The sequence below is a fragment of the Falco cherrug genome, chromosome 17 (assembly GCF_023634085.1).
Source record: "Falco cherrug isolate bFalChe1 chromosome 17, bFalChe1.pri, whole genome shotgun sequence".
NCBI lineage: Eukaryota > Metazoa > Chordata > Aves > Falconiformes > Falconidae > Falco > Falco cherrug.
Window position 1 is genome coordinate 1,769,157 of NC_073713.1, and position 18,224 is coordinate 1,787,380.

At 41.0% G+C, this 18,224-nt stretch overlaps 1 protein-coding gene and 2 long non-coding RNA genes across 6 annotated transcripts in view; 2 read left to right on the forward strand and 1 right to left on the reverse strand.

Moving 5' to 3' along the window:
* SIK2 (salt inducible kinase 2) overlaps positions 1-18,224 on the forward strand; it is a 55,271-nt gene that overhangs the window by 17,491 nt on the left and 19,556 nt on the right. For all 3 annotated transcript variants that reach the window (XM_055728677.1, XM_055728676.1, XM_055728678.1), the window contains exon 4: positions 5,423-5,584. In XM_055728677.1, coding sequence (XP_055584652.1) covers positions 5,423-5,584 — 162 coding nt within the window. The remainder of the gene's footprint in view (positions 1-5,422; positions 5,585-18,224) is intronic.
* Positions 1,732-18,221, reverse strand: LOC129737533 (uncharacterized). Of its 2 annotated transcripts, XR_008735467.1 has the most exons (4): positions 13,418-18,221; positions 6,281-6,346; positions 4,305-4,410; positions 1,732-4,095 (listed from the first exon to the last, which is right to left on the reverse strand). It is a non-coding gene; the product is annotated as an uncharacterized LOC129737533 (long non-coding RNA). The 2 variants fall into 2 exon arrangements; XR_008735468.1 differs by having other exon boundaries at positions 1,732-4,410.
* Positions 6,340-9,762, forward strand: LOC129737534 (uncharacterized). Its single transcript, XR_008735469.1, has 2 exons — positions 6,340-8,295; positions 9,634-9,762. It is a non-coding gene; the product is annotated as an uncharacterized LOC129737534 (long non-coding RNA).

The window sequence follows — 18,224 nt, forward strand, 5'->3', positions numbered from 1 at the left end:
ATGTGTTGCTTTTGGCTGAAGTTTGGGAGCAGTTATTTTGATCTTGTCCTTCAGTTTCCTCATGTGGCTTCCCACTGGGTTTTAGTGTGAAAGTATCAAACAAGTAAGTGATGATAAGCACAACTTCTTCATCTAGCACTCTAGTGCAGGATCTGACACATGACTAGGTGACTATACCTATGTATGTACTTTTCTGGCACTTCACATTTCTTGTGTGAAATAGAAAAAGGAAGGAGAGAAAGACTAAGGAACAGTTCAGAGGCAAATATTCCAACTGCCAGGCATGTGCCTGGGAAGAACAGCTTAACTGCATTTGCATACTCACTGTGGTATTTTACATCTCGTAGCAGAGTTTCCGGATTGTTTAGGTGTTCCTTACAACCTTCAGTCTGTTTTGCCATTGGACGGTAGGTTGGGAGGACCCTGCTGCCTAGAGAACCACCAGGAAAGAATGGGATACTGTTGGGCTGTATTGTTGTGCTAATAGTCCTGCTCTTACAGAGGCATCTCTCTGCTTTACTGTGAAGAGCCATAAGATTATCCTGAGGTTTCCAAAAACATTCACAATGGAAACGAAATGTTTATTTCTTTTGCCGGATGCCAGCCAGGGCATCCACCACCCGCTTTAAAAAATTACTTTTGTGGAGGGATAGTAATGCACAGAAATGCAAAATAAGCTCCTTTAGCCGGTTCTGTTCATGCTCTGCCTCCCTTGTCCTAGAGGGTACCTTAGGACTTGAGCCTGTTTTTGCAAGAGGCTCTTGTGCATTCACAGTGGGTACCCAGTGGCTGTGTGGGAAATAGATCAGCCCAGGTGGTCTGGTGGGTCTCATCTTCTACAAATGCAAAATCAAACATCCACGAGAAGTAGATCTCAAAGTAAATCTTTTTTTTTTCTTTTTTTTTTTTTTTTGAATAGCAAAGCACTGAACTTACAGAGAGGCTGGTAAATGTTTGGAAGAACGTTTCTTAAGCAAAACAGCAGCTAGATGTGAAAACACTCCTCCATTAAATATATATAGTAACTAGTAATGCAAAGTGTGCTATAGTTGTGCAAATAAAGATGTAACAATGCTATTACAATTTTATTGATACTTTTCTGAGTGCTTCTCTTGGAAACATGCAGTAACTGATGCACAGTTTAACCAAAGTGACCTTAATTCTGTACTGGATTTTGTTCTACTCACTGGGGAGCCGAAGTAGTGTTCTTTTGTCCTTAGCTCAGACTATACAGAAAGACAGTCTTACAAGTTTTCTAGAGTACTTTCAGAATAAACACTAAGCCTTAAGGAGACGTCTTTGATTGTAAAATGCTCTGTGCTTTCAACGTCAGCTTCTCAGCGTCTTGTGCCTCTTCTAAGTGGAAGTGTCTCCAGAAACGCTCCTACATGAAGGAGACATTCAGACATCTCTTTGATTTCTTAGAGTATTAGTATTTAAGTATGTCTGTACCTGTAAGAGCCTAGTTTTACCTAGCAGTTTGTCCTGGACAATATCATACATGTTTTAAGCAGAGATCCAAAAAGCTGGACTGGAATGGGCTTGAGCAGCTATCTGCTGTGTCCCACACCTGGCAGGATCAGCCACACCATTCTTGGAAATCTCCTTAGAGGGAGAGATTCAGTAACCTAGATAAAGCTATTCAGGATGTGAGTTTTTTTAACTATAAATATTCTTTCTAATGTTTAATATACATTTCTTTAGCTGAAACTCTGATTATTACTGCTTCTGTTAATAGGCATTCATAAAACTAGAAATACAGTGTGTCCCCTAATAAGGGATTATTTGCTTGTTACTAAATTTGAACGGGATGAGCCATGTCTTCACTGCCTTACACTGAACCGGGTTGCTGAAGCGTTGGGGTTGGAAAGGTTTTGTAGAGAATGTCTAGTCCAGCTCTGCAGCTCAAAGCAGGGTCAACCAGAGCAGGTTGCTCAGGACCGTGGGTGGAAACTACAATCTCTAGCCAACCTGTTCTAGCACTTGACCACCTGCCCAGAAAAAAACCCCTTTTTCTTAGGTTTAAATTGAATTTCCTGTGTTTCAGTTAGTTCCCGCTTTTTTTTACCCTTTTGCTGGGTGCTTTTGCTGAGAAGAGTCTGGCCTTGTGATCTTCCTCCTGTCGAGTATTTACACACGTAAGATTCCCCTCTGCAGCTTGTCTTCCCCAGGCTGAACACCTGCAGCACTCTCAGCCTCCCCTTGTACAAGCACTCCAGTCCCTTAATCATCTTCATTATCCTTCGCTGTACTCGCTTCGGTGTGTACGTGCCTCTTGAACAGAGCCTTAACGTACCAAATTTTAAAACGCGTACAGATACCCACCTGAAAAAAGGGCCGTATTTTAAATGGAAAGCATTAACCACTGGGTTTGGCAGCCAGTGTCTCTGGAGTCATATGAGGTAAATACCATCTTAGTCTTTCAGTTGCCCACTAAACGAGTGCACTTTGGACTACTGAAAAGGCTGGATGGGAGGCTGCCTTGTGACAAAGGTCCTGCTGCTTTCTGCTGGGGATCCAGCTGAATCTAAGATAACTTCTGGTTTCTATTTTATTATAGAAAAATGAAAAAAACCCTCTCGTAGAAACATCTAACCAGAAAGCGTGACACGAGGCTAAGATTTGTCAAAGGATACGTTTATGAAAGCACGGGTAGCTTTGCTATTTCAGTCTTGCAAGGTACAACAGGATGCTTTCCTCTACGTATCCGCAATAAAAACTGCGGGTTGTGGTCCTTAGCTCCAGAGATGTATAGACGCACATATTCAAACAGTGTCCAGATTCTAGCAGTTGTGGCAGAACGTCTCCAGCAAGTTTCAGCTGTCTCGAAGTGGTTTCTGTAACCTGGGGGCTGGCACGCTGCCTGTATCCCAGCCTTTCCTATTTGCAAGCTAGTTAATGCACAAACAGCATCCTTGCACATACCATCACCTATTTAGATAGGCTGTGGTATGTTTTACTTCTCCAGGAAAGCAGTGTGTTTCAGAATAAATGACCTCTTCTGTGCAGACTGCTAGATTGGTGGAATATTTAAGGCCAGGGTGGTTTGGAAGCTTGAAATATAAAGTCCTGACAGGCTAAAGCCGTAAAAGCAAATGACAGCTTGGATTAATTAACTTGTTTGCTGCATTGCTAACAAATGATGGATTAACAGTTTAAAGAGCTGGCTTGCATTCAGTGTAATTTAGTTTGTGCCTTTGATATCCGACTTCACCTTTATTGTATGATTTGTCAGTCACTTTGTGACTGAATGATATTTAGCTTGCAAATATTATGTTCTCCCCTTACTGCCAGGCTTTTGTTTGTTCTTCTGCATTGCCAAGTTAAACCAGCTGAAAGCAGGTTAAGGCTTAGGTAGGTTAGAAGATCTGAGGATAGTTTTAAGATCCGCAGGTTCCAGAGATCAGGTCTAATGTGCTTTGCTCAAAAATGCCTTTTGAGGGATGCTGAAATGCGTATACTGCAACTGAGGTCTCTAGGCTGCCACTTCAGGTGGTTCAGGAAGCCACCTTTGTGCTCGCAGAATGTGCTTGGGAGGCAGTAGCAGCAGCGCGTGAAATCATTTCAATCCCACCGCAAGTGAAACAAAAATTAAGTTGCCTCGGTAATGGGATGTAGACCTTTTTCCTAAATGATCCCCCTATAAAACGTCTTTGAAATAAGCTTGTTTTACTAAGCGTATTAAGAAGATGGTGTATTAAGGCTTGCATTTGTTTATTTAAATCATACAAGTGAAAATATAATTCAGAAGTCGTTTGGATTATCAAGATGATACTGTCTGGAGCACTTAATGACAGTGCAGTCTAGTGACCCAGGTGGCAGTGGAGAACTCTCCATGTGTAAGAATGGAAGGTCAATGAAGTGGTCAGGTTTATACAGTCTGACAACAAATACTTTCTTTTTCACGTTTGTCTGAATATTTGCAAAAATCCTCGTGGTTGGTGGGTGGGTCTGTGCCCCCCTCTTCCTGAACAACTTATTTCTTTGTCCTTATCTGTAGTAACAATGAAGCAGAAGTACACCATGGGGGAAGTTTCACTGGACATGTGTTTTCAGGTTTTACATTGTGCTTAATGGGAGCTGCTCAGGTCCTCTCTGCATATCATGAAGAAAGCAGAAAAGCTCAAATAAAAACGTTGCAAGCACCTATAAAGCCTGTGAATGGTATTTTATTAAAGATAAAACAACCACAACTTACCAAGGCCAGGTATTCTGCTTTGGCATTGTATTGGGCAAGATGATCCTTTTTGGGTTACTGAGGTTACCTGACTAGCTCAGAAGAGATGATTAATCATTTTACTTACGGATTTTGTCAGAGATTCTTCTAAACAAACAGAAGTGTAGGCTCAAAACCTCCATTACGTCACGTTCACTTTTCAACTTGCCGAAGCAGCTGTTTTAACCTGTTAACTGAATTCAGACAGAAATGTTGGTGTCAGCTGGTCTATAAATGATGATTCCTGTTCGTGGGGCTTTCTCTATACGTGGTAATTAGGAGGGTCTGGCGGCAGCTTCAGCAGTTTAGTTCTTGTTCGCTGTTTTTTGTTTAACTTCAGTACGAGTTGTGATGCAGCAAGCGGTTGGAGATTGCTCCATGTGTACATACGCTCAGCCCTTGCCTGTGGTAACTGTATACAATATATATATGCGTTTGCTGCACTTTGGCCATTAACTGCATTCTTTGTAGGATGCTGAAGGCAATTCTGAAACCATCCTGACAGTTGATTCTTTGATTTTATGCCTTGTAAGAGAAAGAATAGAATTGGCTGTAGAAGCTGTTTCTGTCAAGACTCACACAGCTGCTGCTTTGCTTGTTTTTGTTCCTGAGGATAAATGAAGTCTTCGGGTTCAGAGCTATCATTTGTTTCAGGGCCAACGTTAGTTTTCACAACATAATCAAATATGAAAATAAAATGTTCTTTCTGCTTGCGATGCGATGAAGACAAAAGAGAGGTCTTGTGGATACCCTGTGTGGGTACTTGTTTTATTTCTAGAGAAAAAATACTTAAGAGCTACCATGCAGCCTCTGTTGAGGCTTCAGAGGGAGAAGTGTGGCATGAAGTCTGTGTGAACTGGTAAGAGGCTAAAGCTTAAAGTACCCCATGATGGTGAAGCCAGTTATTTATTCCATGTATTCCCCACTCCACAGGAGTTGTGCTATATGAAAATGTTTATCAGAATAGTCAGGCAACTATAAAAGAACAGAGTAGACTTTCATTACTCAGCAGTGTGGGTTTTTGTTGTTTGTTTGTTTGTTTTTCATTCTTTTGGAGGGGAGGAGAGGAGAATAATGGGTTGGAAACGGATCAGCTGAAATGCTTTTTGAGTTTCCTAGTGCTAATTATTTGAGAGGAATCATTTTTAGTTTCAGGGTTGTTGCTTGCTGCCTAATCCATTTAAACCTGCTTTTTTTTTTTAACAGATTACCTCGCCAGCCATGGCCGTCTAAGTGAGTCTGAGGCCAGGCGCAAATTCTGGCAAATCCTCTCAGCAGTGGAGTATTGCCATGGTCGAAAGATTGTTCACCGTGACCTGAAGGCTGAAAATCTTTTGCTTGACAACAACATGAACATCAAAATAGCAGGTACTCAGAACGTAGATGATAGTCAGTTACACCTTATTTCTATGAAGTTGCCGCTACCCAATTTATCCTGCTGTGCTTAAGGTACAAAAAATCAGAGTGGTAACACATGTAATATTTTTGCATTACGGATATCATAGTATATGTAGCTGAAATAATTCCTAGATTAGCTCTATTATACTTCCAGGAAAAAGGAAATAATTTTTAGAGTTATAGCCATTTTTTGTGGGTGTCATAACATGTCTATAATGCTGCCAGATGTTCAGGTTAAAACAGAGTTAATCAAATAACTTCTTTCAACATTAGAAAAACTCAAAATGGAAGCTTATTGATTTTTTTCGTTTTGCATGCATGATTTCATTTTAATTATAAATTTAGACACAGCAGATGTTGCTAGCAATGGAAATCATTTTGGCAGTTGTCAACTCATTACAATTTCACGAATCCTTCCATACTGACTTTAGCCCAGCGACACTTGAAATGGGAAAGCTAGATGACATCTTGACTTGGAGGACTGTTGAAATTCAGTCATCAGTAGTATGGGAGCAGGAAAAGAAGGCCAGCTGCTGTAAAAGCTGGTTTGTCTAGGAGTAAGCTTGCTAGATCTGAGAAGGAAGTGTGAATAGATCGCCAATCAGGCTGAGAAAGGTAAAGTGATAAAATATTCCTGCGTTGTAGATCACTGCTGGATTGTTTTACCCTTGAATTTCCTCTGGCATTTCTGAAATGGATGAACTGCAAAAGTATCTTGATCTCTTGTGCTTTCTGTAAGGATAAAATTACAGAAAAGTGTTAAATGTGCCAGCAGCTCTCTAAAGGTGCGCTCCTTTTTGTCTACTGAGTACAGAGACATGTCCTTATATTTTTAAAGGAAAACACCTGTTTTAACTGGTTAACATCTGTATCGCAAAGATTCACCCTTTCTCTGCAATACTACAGCAAACATTGGGAAGGCTAGGTAATTACTTCTGGGGATTAACTTCACCTTCAGGAAGTATCTTTTAAATCTTTTCAAGTCGTGTTTATCAGAATGGGGAATCTATACCAACTTTTAAAATCAGCACTCACCTTTGAGATGAAAATTCCTGCTCAAGAAATAGTTTTATCCTCTTTAAATTTAGAGAAAAGGAACCCATAGTCGTTGCTGTTAAACCCACCCCCACACCCCAAAAAAACCAATAACCAATAGGTTATCTTTGCTTATGAGATGCCATACTGATGGACTAAGAAGGATTTCTTATCAATGTATGTATTAACGGAGTAGCTTACCCAGATCCTGGGTGTGTTTGTTGCTTTGGTATTGACCTTTTAGTTTTAGGTGTATATTTAAAACATTCGTTTTGTCATTTTTAGCACCAGCTTTCCACCTCTAGCATCTTTTTCACTTGGTTTAAGAGTTTACAGAAAGGTTAAGTAACAGGTAAATTAAAACTGAGGAAGAGGAAAATACACCTATGTGAGTTCCAGAACCGTGGTCTTCATAGAGTATTAGGCTACTGTTTGTTATTAAATCTGAATGTTAGGCTGTATCTTTGGCGGAAGGAAAAGTGTGAAAAAGAGATTCTCTGAAGCTAGAGAGGGAAGCCTATTCATCTGATCTTTGGCATGTTCTCTGTATTTCATGGCTCTTCAGCATCTCAGTGTGGGAATTTTACAGCAGGTTCATAAAAACTGTAAAAACTGTTATTTAACACTTCATATAAATTAATAGCAGAGGCTTTGCAGTATTTTTTTTTTTTTCATTTCATTCGATAGTAAACTGTTTATGGTTATCTTTTAATTTTCTGTATACTCTGTTGTGGGCTTTCGTAATAAATTGTAAAAATACTAAAAGCTACCATCAGATGAAGTTAAAACGGGTTCGTAACTGTTGTAGCAGGAAGATGCAGTTCTGTTTTAATAAAGTTCTTATTTAGGGCATTTGATAGCTGAAGAAAGCTAAAGAAACAGTTTGGGATGGAGATGATGTCTGGACTCTATAACAAAGCAGCCCAAATGTAGTAACTGATAGCATTGAGATCGAATTGGTGGTGATGTCTCAAAATTCTGAAAACCAATAGGGCCACCAGCACTGTTGGGTCACAGCTGTTGGTAATAAATCTGTGAAAAATCTGACAGTGAAATAGTTTTGGTACTTGGAGCTTTAATCTAGCGGGTTCATCAGTACTACCATTTGTAGTATTTGTACTTCTCTTGTTTCTGATTTCAAACTTGTGTTTATTTCTAGCAGCTACTGACAATCATAGCATCTGGAAATTTATGACTGATATAAATTGTATTTACCAGGACAATGTATGGCTGCAGTAAATAATGTGTCCAAGGGCTGCAAGTCACATGGACCCCACTTACTATGAGTAACTGAACCAAATATAAGGGAATTCTTGTGCTGTTGTTCATCTGTGCTTTTTCTCGCCTTCTGATCTGCCACTCTTCTCTGTTCTCACCACCACATTCTGTCCCTTCTAATTTCTCTTCCTCCACATCAGTTCTGCACTGCAGCTTGTCACGTTCAGCCTGGCAGTTTTTCAGAACTCCTCAGGAGCCTCAGCTGTGCTGGAGCAGGGCCATATTCAGAGGTATTCCTTCCATGGATGCCCTCAGCAGTGTGGGGATGCAAGTTCCCTGCCTCCCCGAACACTGGAGTGCAAGGATGACACAGGCTCACAAAAACACTACTTCAAAGGCATCTCAGGAGACGTGTTAACCAAAGAAAGGTTAGAGACATGAACTGTTCTGTTGCAGGGAATTTCAATGAAGAGGTTCTCCAGGGACTCAAGTAAAAGCACAGATAAATGGTAGTTACTAGGTTTCCATCATCTGCTTCTGTCTCTTTCCTCCTCTTAGCTGCTCTCGTGCTCTGCCTCTGTATTGCCGAAAGTTAATTACGGGTGGTCTGTATGTAAACGATCACGTGAACTGGCAGCAATTCAGATGGTCTGATTCCTTCATGTACCTTTGTCAAGCTTTATCAGATTGATGGCAACTCCTGTGTTGAGCCTTGGTGATAAAGTAGCTGGAGGAAAGTTATGGCTGCTAGAAACTTTGTAGTGATTTGTGCAGAGTCAGTTATTTTATTTTTCTCTGTAAAGGAGATGGAGGATGAATTCCACGGAATGGTTTATCTGTGATTTTGGAGTTTGCTGCTGCCCTGAGAACAGTCTTTTCCAGTGGTTCATATTCTTCATGCTTCATTTATCAAACTGGAAGAACAAAAGGCAGCCAGGATCCCAAGTCAGATAGCTGGAATTACTCTCTAATTTGAATTACTCTAGCAATTAAAAAACAGCACAGTAACCGATGAATTACTTTGATAGAAAGCTCTGCAGTGTCAGTGTTTGCATCGGGCCCATGCACTATGTGCGGGGCTATCCCTTCCTATCACTCCAAGCAGATATGAAATCCACATAGATACTCATGGTCACTCCAGGCTCTTCCTAACTTCCAGGGGACCTCTTGATTCATTTTGATGCTTCTAAGACTTTTATCAAAGCTTTTACTCTTAAAGAGTACAACATCTCTTTGTCAAATACAGAAACATGCATAAAGTTAGCTATGTATTTCAGCTACCAGGAGAATAAACCAAGATTCAAAAATAAGTGTTCCTAAAACTGAAAGCTGATGAGACTGCCACATTTTATGCTTAAACAAGGAGGCTGGGCTGAAATTTACTGCTCTAAAAGGAAGAGGATGGATGAAATTCAGTGGATATTTCATTTTTTTCAATCTTAGTAACTGGACAAGAAACAGAGGATGCGCAGAGATTGTGAGCTGAGGGCTTTGATAATCTGTTATTTCTAGAAGATACTAGGTAGTTGGGAGCAAAAGCCTCGAACTTAAATTTTAGCCTGAGTTAACATAAAAGAAGGTATAAATCAGATCCGATGTCCACTGCGAGAGCTGCAGCTGAAGAATGCCATACCAGGCAGTCTGCATCAGGTTTGACATCGAATTTGTTTTCAGGACTAGAGGTAAACCTTTGTTCTTTTCAAAGTTATTGCCTGTAGGTAACTGGATTGCTCATGTACCCTTTACATTTTGCTGTTTTTTTGAAGGGATCACAGGGACTGGATTTCAGTTACTGGTCACTGATGCACTGTGCTGTCATCCAATAAAACTTGCTCATTGTCTGTACAGTGGAACATCTGTGCATTTGTGAAAATTAAATACAGCTTTGAATTGAAGATGGAATAGTGAGCTTCTCTCTGCATACTTCCTGCCCCACAAAACTACCAGATTAAGATGCCTTATAGATGCCTGCAGAAATCATGCCATCCTGATGGTAAAGCTACTGTGTTCGAACCAGATCAGGTAGGAGAGACTGTTATTTTGAAGTAGGTTGTAGTGCTGGTTCGTCTTGCTGGTGGACAGTAAAATATGCATTGACGTCAGAACTGGCTGATCAGCATTCAGTTCATGAAGTGGGTCAGGTTTGTTTCGAACACACTCATACCTTTCCTTTATCAGCACCTCTCTCCCCATTATCTCCTTTGCTCATATTACTGTTATAACAAAAGATCCATGTGGCTCTATGAAGCCAGGCAGATTGAATTCTGTTGGTAATTTTAGAAGAATGGATTAATTATAGCTCTGAAGCTAGTATCCCTTCTGAAGGATTTTTTTGAGGTAAAAATTCGAGGCTACCTCAGATTGCTAGATGCACAGCAGAAGTTGCAGTGGCTCTGGCAGGGAGCTTCCATTTCTCAAATTGCAAATGGGTCTGAAATCTTTGTTTCCATTTTTAACAGGAAAACAGATTCCATTTAAATGATGTATGTTCAAAAAATTATACCTTCTAAATTCAAGATTATTCTAAAGGGGGTAATGAGATTGAGAAACAAAATACCGCAAATGTTGAGAGCCAATATTTGCAGATTGCACAAACACAGAGTTTATTCAACTGAACACAATGCTGCAAATGATCGTATTTTTTTAACGTGCCGATTCAGGCAAATGTTAAGAAGATCACTCCATTATATAATCTCAGTCCTCTGGTAATAAGTCCAATTTCAGTCCTTTTAGAATTCTGTGGCTGGCACATGGTTTGTTGAGGGCTGGCACATTTTTCCCTTAAACATCAGTAATGTTCTTAAAATCCGTTTCTCTGGAATGAGAAATCTTAACAGTGCTCTCAGGTTAAAAGCTATTACCTTTGATCCAGAGTTATTATGGTAGACCAACAATTGCAAAGTAGATACAAGACAGAGGAGGGAAGAGAGAGAATGAGACACTAGTGATTGTTTTGTGCTTAATTGAATCGTGGTCATTCTAACGCTCCAAAAAGTGGGACAACTAAACTGACAGTGCAATAATTAAAAATTAAGGAACCCCACTGGACCAAGCATCCAATATCCTATCTAAATCCTGAAGTGTTTCTTCGAAATGGTTTTCATGGATGCTATTAATTCTTGAGTTCTTAAGAAATGGTTTAACATCATTTGAAGACACAAGTATAGAAAGCATAATGGAAACAAAAAGAGGTAGCCATAATAATGTATGTACCCTGAGAAATAATGCCGATTTCCCTGCACTGGTAATTATTTTGTCCAAAAATAGAATAGAATTGGGTTTCTAAAGATAAGAGCAGATTGCTGAAATATGCCACACTGTGTTTAAGTCTTATGTTACATGAAAAAGTCCTGTATGAATTAGTAGGTATCCGGCTCTTACTGTGCTTTTTTATGCTATTTTTTGCTATTTGCAAAATATATTTATGCTATTTGCATGCTAATTTTTTCAGCACAAATTCATAACTGAAGGATACTGGTGTTCCTTGCCCATGAAAAAGGAAAGAAGTTGAACTTTTAGAACTGCCTATCAAAGACAGAATGAAGGAACCATTTTTCCAGGTTCCTAAGGCACACGCTCCTCGACAAGGCGCTCGGAGTCATGAGGAATTCTGTGCTGGGTCAGGTCCGTCTAGCAGTGACAGGGAGAGTATGCCAGGCTGGCCATCTTCTGCAGCCTGTTCCCCTTGTGCTTTCCCCACCCCCAAGCCCCAGCAGCTAGTATCGTGTTAGTCCTTATACAGCGTGCATCCTTGCCTACTGCTTCTAGTATCAGTTTATAGACCAAAAGGATTTCAGGGATTTGCTTAATAAAACTTAATCATCTGGCTGTACACAAGACCATCAGATACAAGCCAACTGCTGCTGTTCGACCCAGGCAAGCCTTGTCTTGACAGTGTAAGTTCTATAATTTTATTGCTCAGATAGGGAGCAAAGGTAACGTAAGGATCATGCCATTCAGTTCTAAGATGTCCTTGCTCTTCAGCCACTTTTGGTAACCATAAATAAAACTATCATGTGTTGTGAAAATAAGCTTGTAAAGATAATAGTAAAAACCAAGAAATCCTAATTCTAACATAAACCTGAAGCACCTCTTACACTGATCAGTGATACTTAAAGACTCTGTTCTGTTTTTTCTGTTCAGATTTTCTCACGTTTCTTTTTGAAGTGGCTTCCACATGTTCACATTCGCTCTAAATCCAGTCTGGATGGGCAGAAGAGTTTCACTTTCTTAGGAACTGAAATCTTAGGTATTTCCAAGCAGGTCATGCTTTCTATAGCTGTGCTTATAAATATACATACAAGTACTTGTGAATCAGATACAAAGGTTTATGAGGGTAGCACCTGAGTAGCAGCTGCCGTTCAGAGATAAAGATTGATATTTATCTGCAGTACTAAGAGGATGTTGAAAATCTGACAAACTCAAGATAATTGAAGGGAGAGATCAGATTTAATGACACCTACACGGATGGCAAAATGCTTCTGAGAGAAGAAATCGCTTCATGTCTCCTGAAGTATTGTCCAGGTTGCTAAGCCCGTGTGAAGAAAAATCTCCTCAAAGAGAATAAAAAACAATTCACAGCAAGTCTCGCTGTAATAGGAAAAAGGCAGGTGACATACAGTGACTGGGTTTTTTTTGGTAGAATATTCTGTTGTTTCCCCCCTCTGTTATTACAGCTGAAGTTGCACTTGTTTCAGAACTGGAGGAGGATGTAAAAGGCAGGGTCTGTGGATGTTGCATTCAGTGTCTCCTGTGTAGATTTGGAACCTGAGTTGACCTTGGCTGTTTGCACCTCCGGAGTATGGTGACATGCCAGGATGCCATTGCATAATTGTCCGTGCAACTGTTGGGCGTTCTGTGTGCTTGCAGGGCATGACACTTCGGGATTTTGCGTGTGGGCTGACCTTCAAATAGTCTTTCTGGCATCGTAGCCTTCGGACTGATAGGCAGTGCGGCTCTCCCTTGATTAGGGACAAATCCCAAATGTTCATTGCTGTGAGACCGGGTATCTGATTTTCGGACTTTGAGCTCATACCTTGGACTGATGTTGGAGATTAAACCTCTTGAGGGTTCCACCTGTACCAGATATTTACAGTAGTGTAAGCTGTTCTCTTGTAACGAGGTATGTTAATTACCTGGGATACAATATTAATTGAGGGACACGGGGTTAAAAGGGTAGATGAAGCTTAAATATTTGTCCTTTTAAGTTTCCATTCTGATTGTTGACAATGCAAAAATAGATGAGGCATAAGAGTCTCAAGTGTCATCAGAAAAATGACAGCTCATCATTACCAGTCAGATACCTAAATCTTTAAAGGCCTAGAGTAATTGTTGATCCGATTTAATCACTGTTTCAAGCAAACTCAGTCATTTGTATTTGGACTAGAGTTTCTCTTCATAAAAGTCCTCAGATTTTCTGGTCAGATTTTTAAAGTAATCAATCCACCAAATACTCCTGTGCTGCCCTAGAAGATGATTCTAAATCAAATGTTAAGTTAAATCATGAAATGTAACAGTTCTGAAGTTATTTATGCCCCAGAGCCCCTTTACCAAGCAGTTTGCTCAACTCCGAAGGCTCTGATCATCATCTTTCTTCAGCATGTTCTTATTAATTGTTTCTTCCAATCTGAAGCCACGGGCTGTAGCTCCTTGTTTGTCACCAGGATCACTTCAGCCCATCTGATGTCAGATAAGCCCTGGAGGCCTAGTCTCCAAGGAAAGATAACAAGGCTATCTAATGACCAAATCAGCTTTCCAAGAACAGAGATTTACTTGTTCGGCACAAAAGAGTTTTGGGGAGGAAGAAGAGAAGGATATTAGACATGTACCTTGTGTGAATGCAAATAATGGGTATGGTTAGTTTGAGATGAGAAGTGAAAAGGATTAGTCCTACAACTGTGAGTGGCACTGGCGAGCTCCACGGGTTGCACTACTGTAAGCAGATCCTATTCATGGAACGTTAAGGACATGAATCTTTGCAGTGTTTTTGTTGCAGAGGAATTGGCGTGTCGATTTTCTACTGACCTTAACACATTGCTGTTACTGTTAGCCCTTTATAATGACCTTGCAAATCCCATCCCGCAGGTATTTTGAACTTCCCAGAGAAGGGCAGGAATATTCTATTTCATACTCTCTCTGCTGCATATTGGAAGTGGGCGTCTCAAAATTACTCCTGTGGTTTAGGCTTTTATTTGCACCCAAGGGTTCCCGCAGGGAACGGTGCAGTTCGTGTTCGTGTGACTGCCCGCTGTCTCTGGGAATATGTCCTGTGTAGCTGCACTGAGGCACTTTGGGATCACTTCCAGGACAGATACAGAGACAGCGATGAAGTATGTGCAGAGTACTGGACTGTATAGTTACGACCGAGGGAAAAACACGAGGCCAATGTTTACAAAAGGAAATGAGACTTGGAGCTTCCCCATATACCCCGATGTATTTGAGAGACTGGACTGAGATGTGCCCAGAGCATGTGAATACGCACTAAAGGTGGCAGAAAGTTTACAGCAGAATTACAGCATCAAACTCCAGGCTATGGAAATGTTGAGGCAAAAGTTTTCAGCAGAGAGTGACCGGTTTCTGTTGGCTGTTCAGGGGATGGCCAGGCACTTCAGTTACGCTTGGCCCTGGCCTGCATCAGGCACTGATTTGTCACTTGAATTTGGGCTAGTCTGTTAACTTTTCTGTTCCAGCATCCTCACCTGTGAAACTGGTACGCTCCCTAAACGGCCTGCTAAGAGGGACATGTTCCATAATCAATACCTTGAAATTCCTAAATACAAAGGGCTGCTTTGTGCATGTTGCGGAACTTTTTTAAAGATGCATTATTGTTTTTTTGTGGAAGAACCCCACTGAGAACTGCTCTAAGTGAGGTTAGACGTTTGTATCACTTGATTTGGCCATTCCTTCAGGATTACCACAAGTGGGCTTTAGAAAAAGGAAGGATAAAATGAGGACAGAATGACGTTGTGTGTGTGTGTGTGTGTGTGTGTAACTGTGGCTGATCTACAGTTACCAGTTGCTTATCTGAATGAAATGGACCCCCAACACAAGGTATGTAAAAAAGGCCAGTTTACTATATAAATGCCCCCCAGTAATATTGCTGCTAAATGGAATAGTGACTGGTTTTATTACCTTAGAGTGCATGCTACCCACTGTAGAGATTTCCATACTGAGAGCTGGATGGTTGCATCATCTTCATTTGCTATTATTCCTAACTAGTACATTTCATTAAAGACTACTAAAAATACCTGCTTGTGGTAGTGGTACCGTTCAACACAGGGGAGAGTCAGCAGATGATGCAGTAAGGAAGCAGAGGTGAGGAAGGCAATGAAGAGGTAGTTTTTGTAATAAAAATTGCCCAGTGGTACACAAAGACTTGGAATCTCTTAAGTCTTGTAGACTCCTTGCTGAAGTCTCTAGTGACCTTGTAGTTAAAAAGAATTAATGAAAGGAGTCAAAAGGCCTGTGAGATCGTGCTGTTTGCGTATGTTTCCCAGACAACTTTTGAACCTGTTGCTTGCCCGTGACCAAATTTGACAGACAGCAGGAGCCTCAAAAGGCAAAACCGTTCCTGCAGGTTCACATATAGGTGTTAAAGGAGTGGGCAGGATGTCTTACCTGTGCAAATAGTTGCAGAAGGAGCCCTGAAAATTATCAGAAGGATGGAACACCTCTCTCCTGTGAGGACAGGCTGAGAGAATTCGAGTTGTTCAGCCTGGAGAAGGCTCCAGGGACACTTTATTGCAGCCTTTCAGTACTTAGATGGGGACAAACCTTCTAGCAGGACCTGTTGCAACAGGACAAGGGGTAATGGTTTTAAACTAAAAGAGGGTAGGTTTAGACTCGATATAAAGAAGACATCTTTTACCACAAAGGTGTTCAAACATGGGAACAGGTTGCCCAGAGAGGTGGTAGGTGCAGCATCCCTGGAAACATTCAAGTTCAGGGTTGAACCTGACCCAGCTGAAGATGGCCGTGCCTAACGCAGCGGGGTTGGACTAGGTGACCTTTAAAGGTCCCTCCCAACATAGACTATTCTATGATTCTGTACCTTATTACATGCTAAGGAAAATCTTGGAAAACAGAAGAAAAACAAACGCTCTAAAAGCCTCTTTGGTTCTGGTGTTGCTGAAACTGCTTCTTCCACCTATGTTCATTTTTTATGTATGTCGCAGGAAGAGTTCTATTTAAAGAACTGCTGGAGCTCTTGTGTCCTTGTTAGGAAAGGAACCAAATAACTTCACTGTTCAGCTTAGTATAAGTAGTCTGAATCAGTTTCCATACTGCTTCTCTAAAACAACTCAAGGTTAACTTTATCGAAGCCTGGTACGTTTTTGTTTGGTATCTCTGTATTGCTTTGATTCTGAGGGTTCTCTTGTGGTTGTATGGCGAGAGAGCCAGGCTCTTTGCTCTCAGCAACACAAGCTATACAAATAGAAGTAAATGCAATGGTACCAGCAGTGCCTGTACTGTGTCTGCTAACCACAGTGTTTATCAGTTTTGCTATCTGCTGATCAGCACCGCCTCGTATTAACATACCTCTGAGGTATTCAGCGCTTGATACTACTAAATCAACAGCCTGATTACTGTTTATCAACACTGCTGACATTCACAGGATTCCTCGAGTCACACCAGCGTGCAGTATTATTCCGTAGGAGCCTGGTTAGCTACGAGGGTAAAAGCATTGTCACCTTCAGAAAAAAAAACCAAACACCTTCTGTAACCTTCTACTGCATACTCTGCTCCAGCGTGGAAAAAGTGGCAGGGAACAGTTGAATCATTGTTCACGCAGGAGCCGACCAGCGACAAATACACAGTGTTGCTGTGCTTGACAGTCTGCGTCGCACTTGCCAACACTCCATCCTGTACTTCCTTTGGAGGTACAGCTGACCAGTCAGTGAATTGAAGCCAGTTTGCCTAAAAGCCTGAAATCCAAAGAATACATGTCCCTGTTACCAGATCGCTCCCTTTTGAGAACTTCTTTGCTTTAGTATTGACAGTATTTGTTGTCGCAGAGCACGTACAGGGTGGTCTGCAGTGCCGGTGGAATAGAGGACTAAGCAGTACAGGGGGTAATGCTGGGAGCAGCAGGGAGAAATGTCGGCTTCGTTGCATTGCATGGGAAAATTCCACTAGTCTTCAGCAGAATGAGTATTTTGATTCCTGGTGTGAGCAGGTGTATCCAAACACTGTGCTCCAGACACTTCCCTGAAGGCCTGATGAATACAAACCTTCTGTGTCAGTACTGTGAAGCGTCACAGGAAGGAGTGTACTCGGAATGGGTATCTGCGGTGGATGCAGGAGGGGTTATTAGGATCCCAGCAGGAAAAGTAAAGAACGCTAAAACAAACGATGCATGAACTAAGCAAAGGGAGCTAGAGTGGTGGCAGGGTGTAAGGGGAACTGGAGGATCTGGGCTGTGAAGAGCTCCAAAGACCCTGGTAAGAGTGGAGTGGAAGGCAGGAGAGCTACAGATCGGAGCTCCAGGGAGTGGTAGCAGCCACCTGAAATTCTGCTTTTGGAAAAGAATCCGTTTCAGTTCAGTCATGAAGCCAGCTTCCTCAATATTAATGTTGTTTGCTGTATTGTTCTAGGGAAAAAAAAAAAAAAGCAACCTGAGAGAGCAGCACCAGAGGAAGCTAAAAAAACCCAACAATTGCATCGGACTCTTACCTGACTTCGGGTCTCTCTGCAATGTGGTTGTCATTTTGCTTTTCACTACTGGATTACTACAAATGGTGACTTAAGTCCCATGGCACCTGCTTCTGGTCCCATATTAAGCCATAAAAAGAAACATTTAAAAGAACTGCTTAGTTGTGGAACAGTAAATTTCAGTTTTAGATTGAAAGGGCTGTAGACAATCCTAGTAGCAGGGTTTCCTTCCTAGCAGAAGGCTTTGTGTTTTCCCATGCTTGTTGCTTTTGGCAGAGTTCCTTCTTCCCATCTCCAAAGTTGATGCTTTTTGTTGTCAACATTTACCGTCTGTTCAAGGCTAGAGAACACCTAAAGAAAACTCAGGAAATTCAATACTGAATCTCTTGGCAAGTAAATAAGTTCATTTGTATGTTGAATTTTAGTGATAGATGTTTAGAAAATTGGATTTAACAAACTGATGGAAGTTTACTCAAAACTCCTACAGGTTGTAAAGTTTTGCAGAGTGTTGTAGTAATTATGTAGTTGTCATGAAAATAGCAGTAGAGGACATGCAGCATCCCAATAAATATTTCCAGTGGGAGTACTGATAAAAGGATTTGTGATAGAGCCTGTCATGAATGAAAGTGAGCTTTCAGGCCTAGTCCATGCATATAATTTTATTTTGTCATGCAACTGGAGTTTGGAGTGACTTTCCCCTTAATTT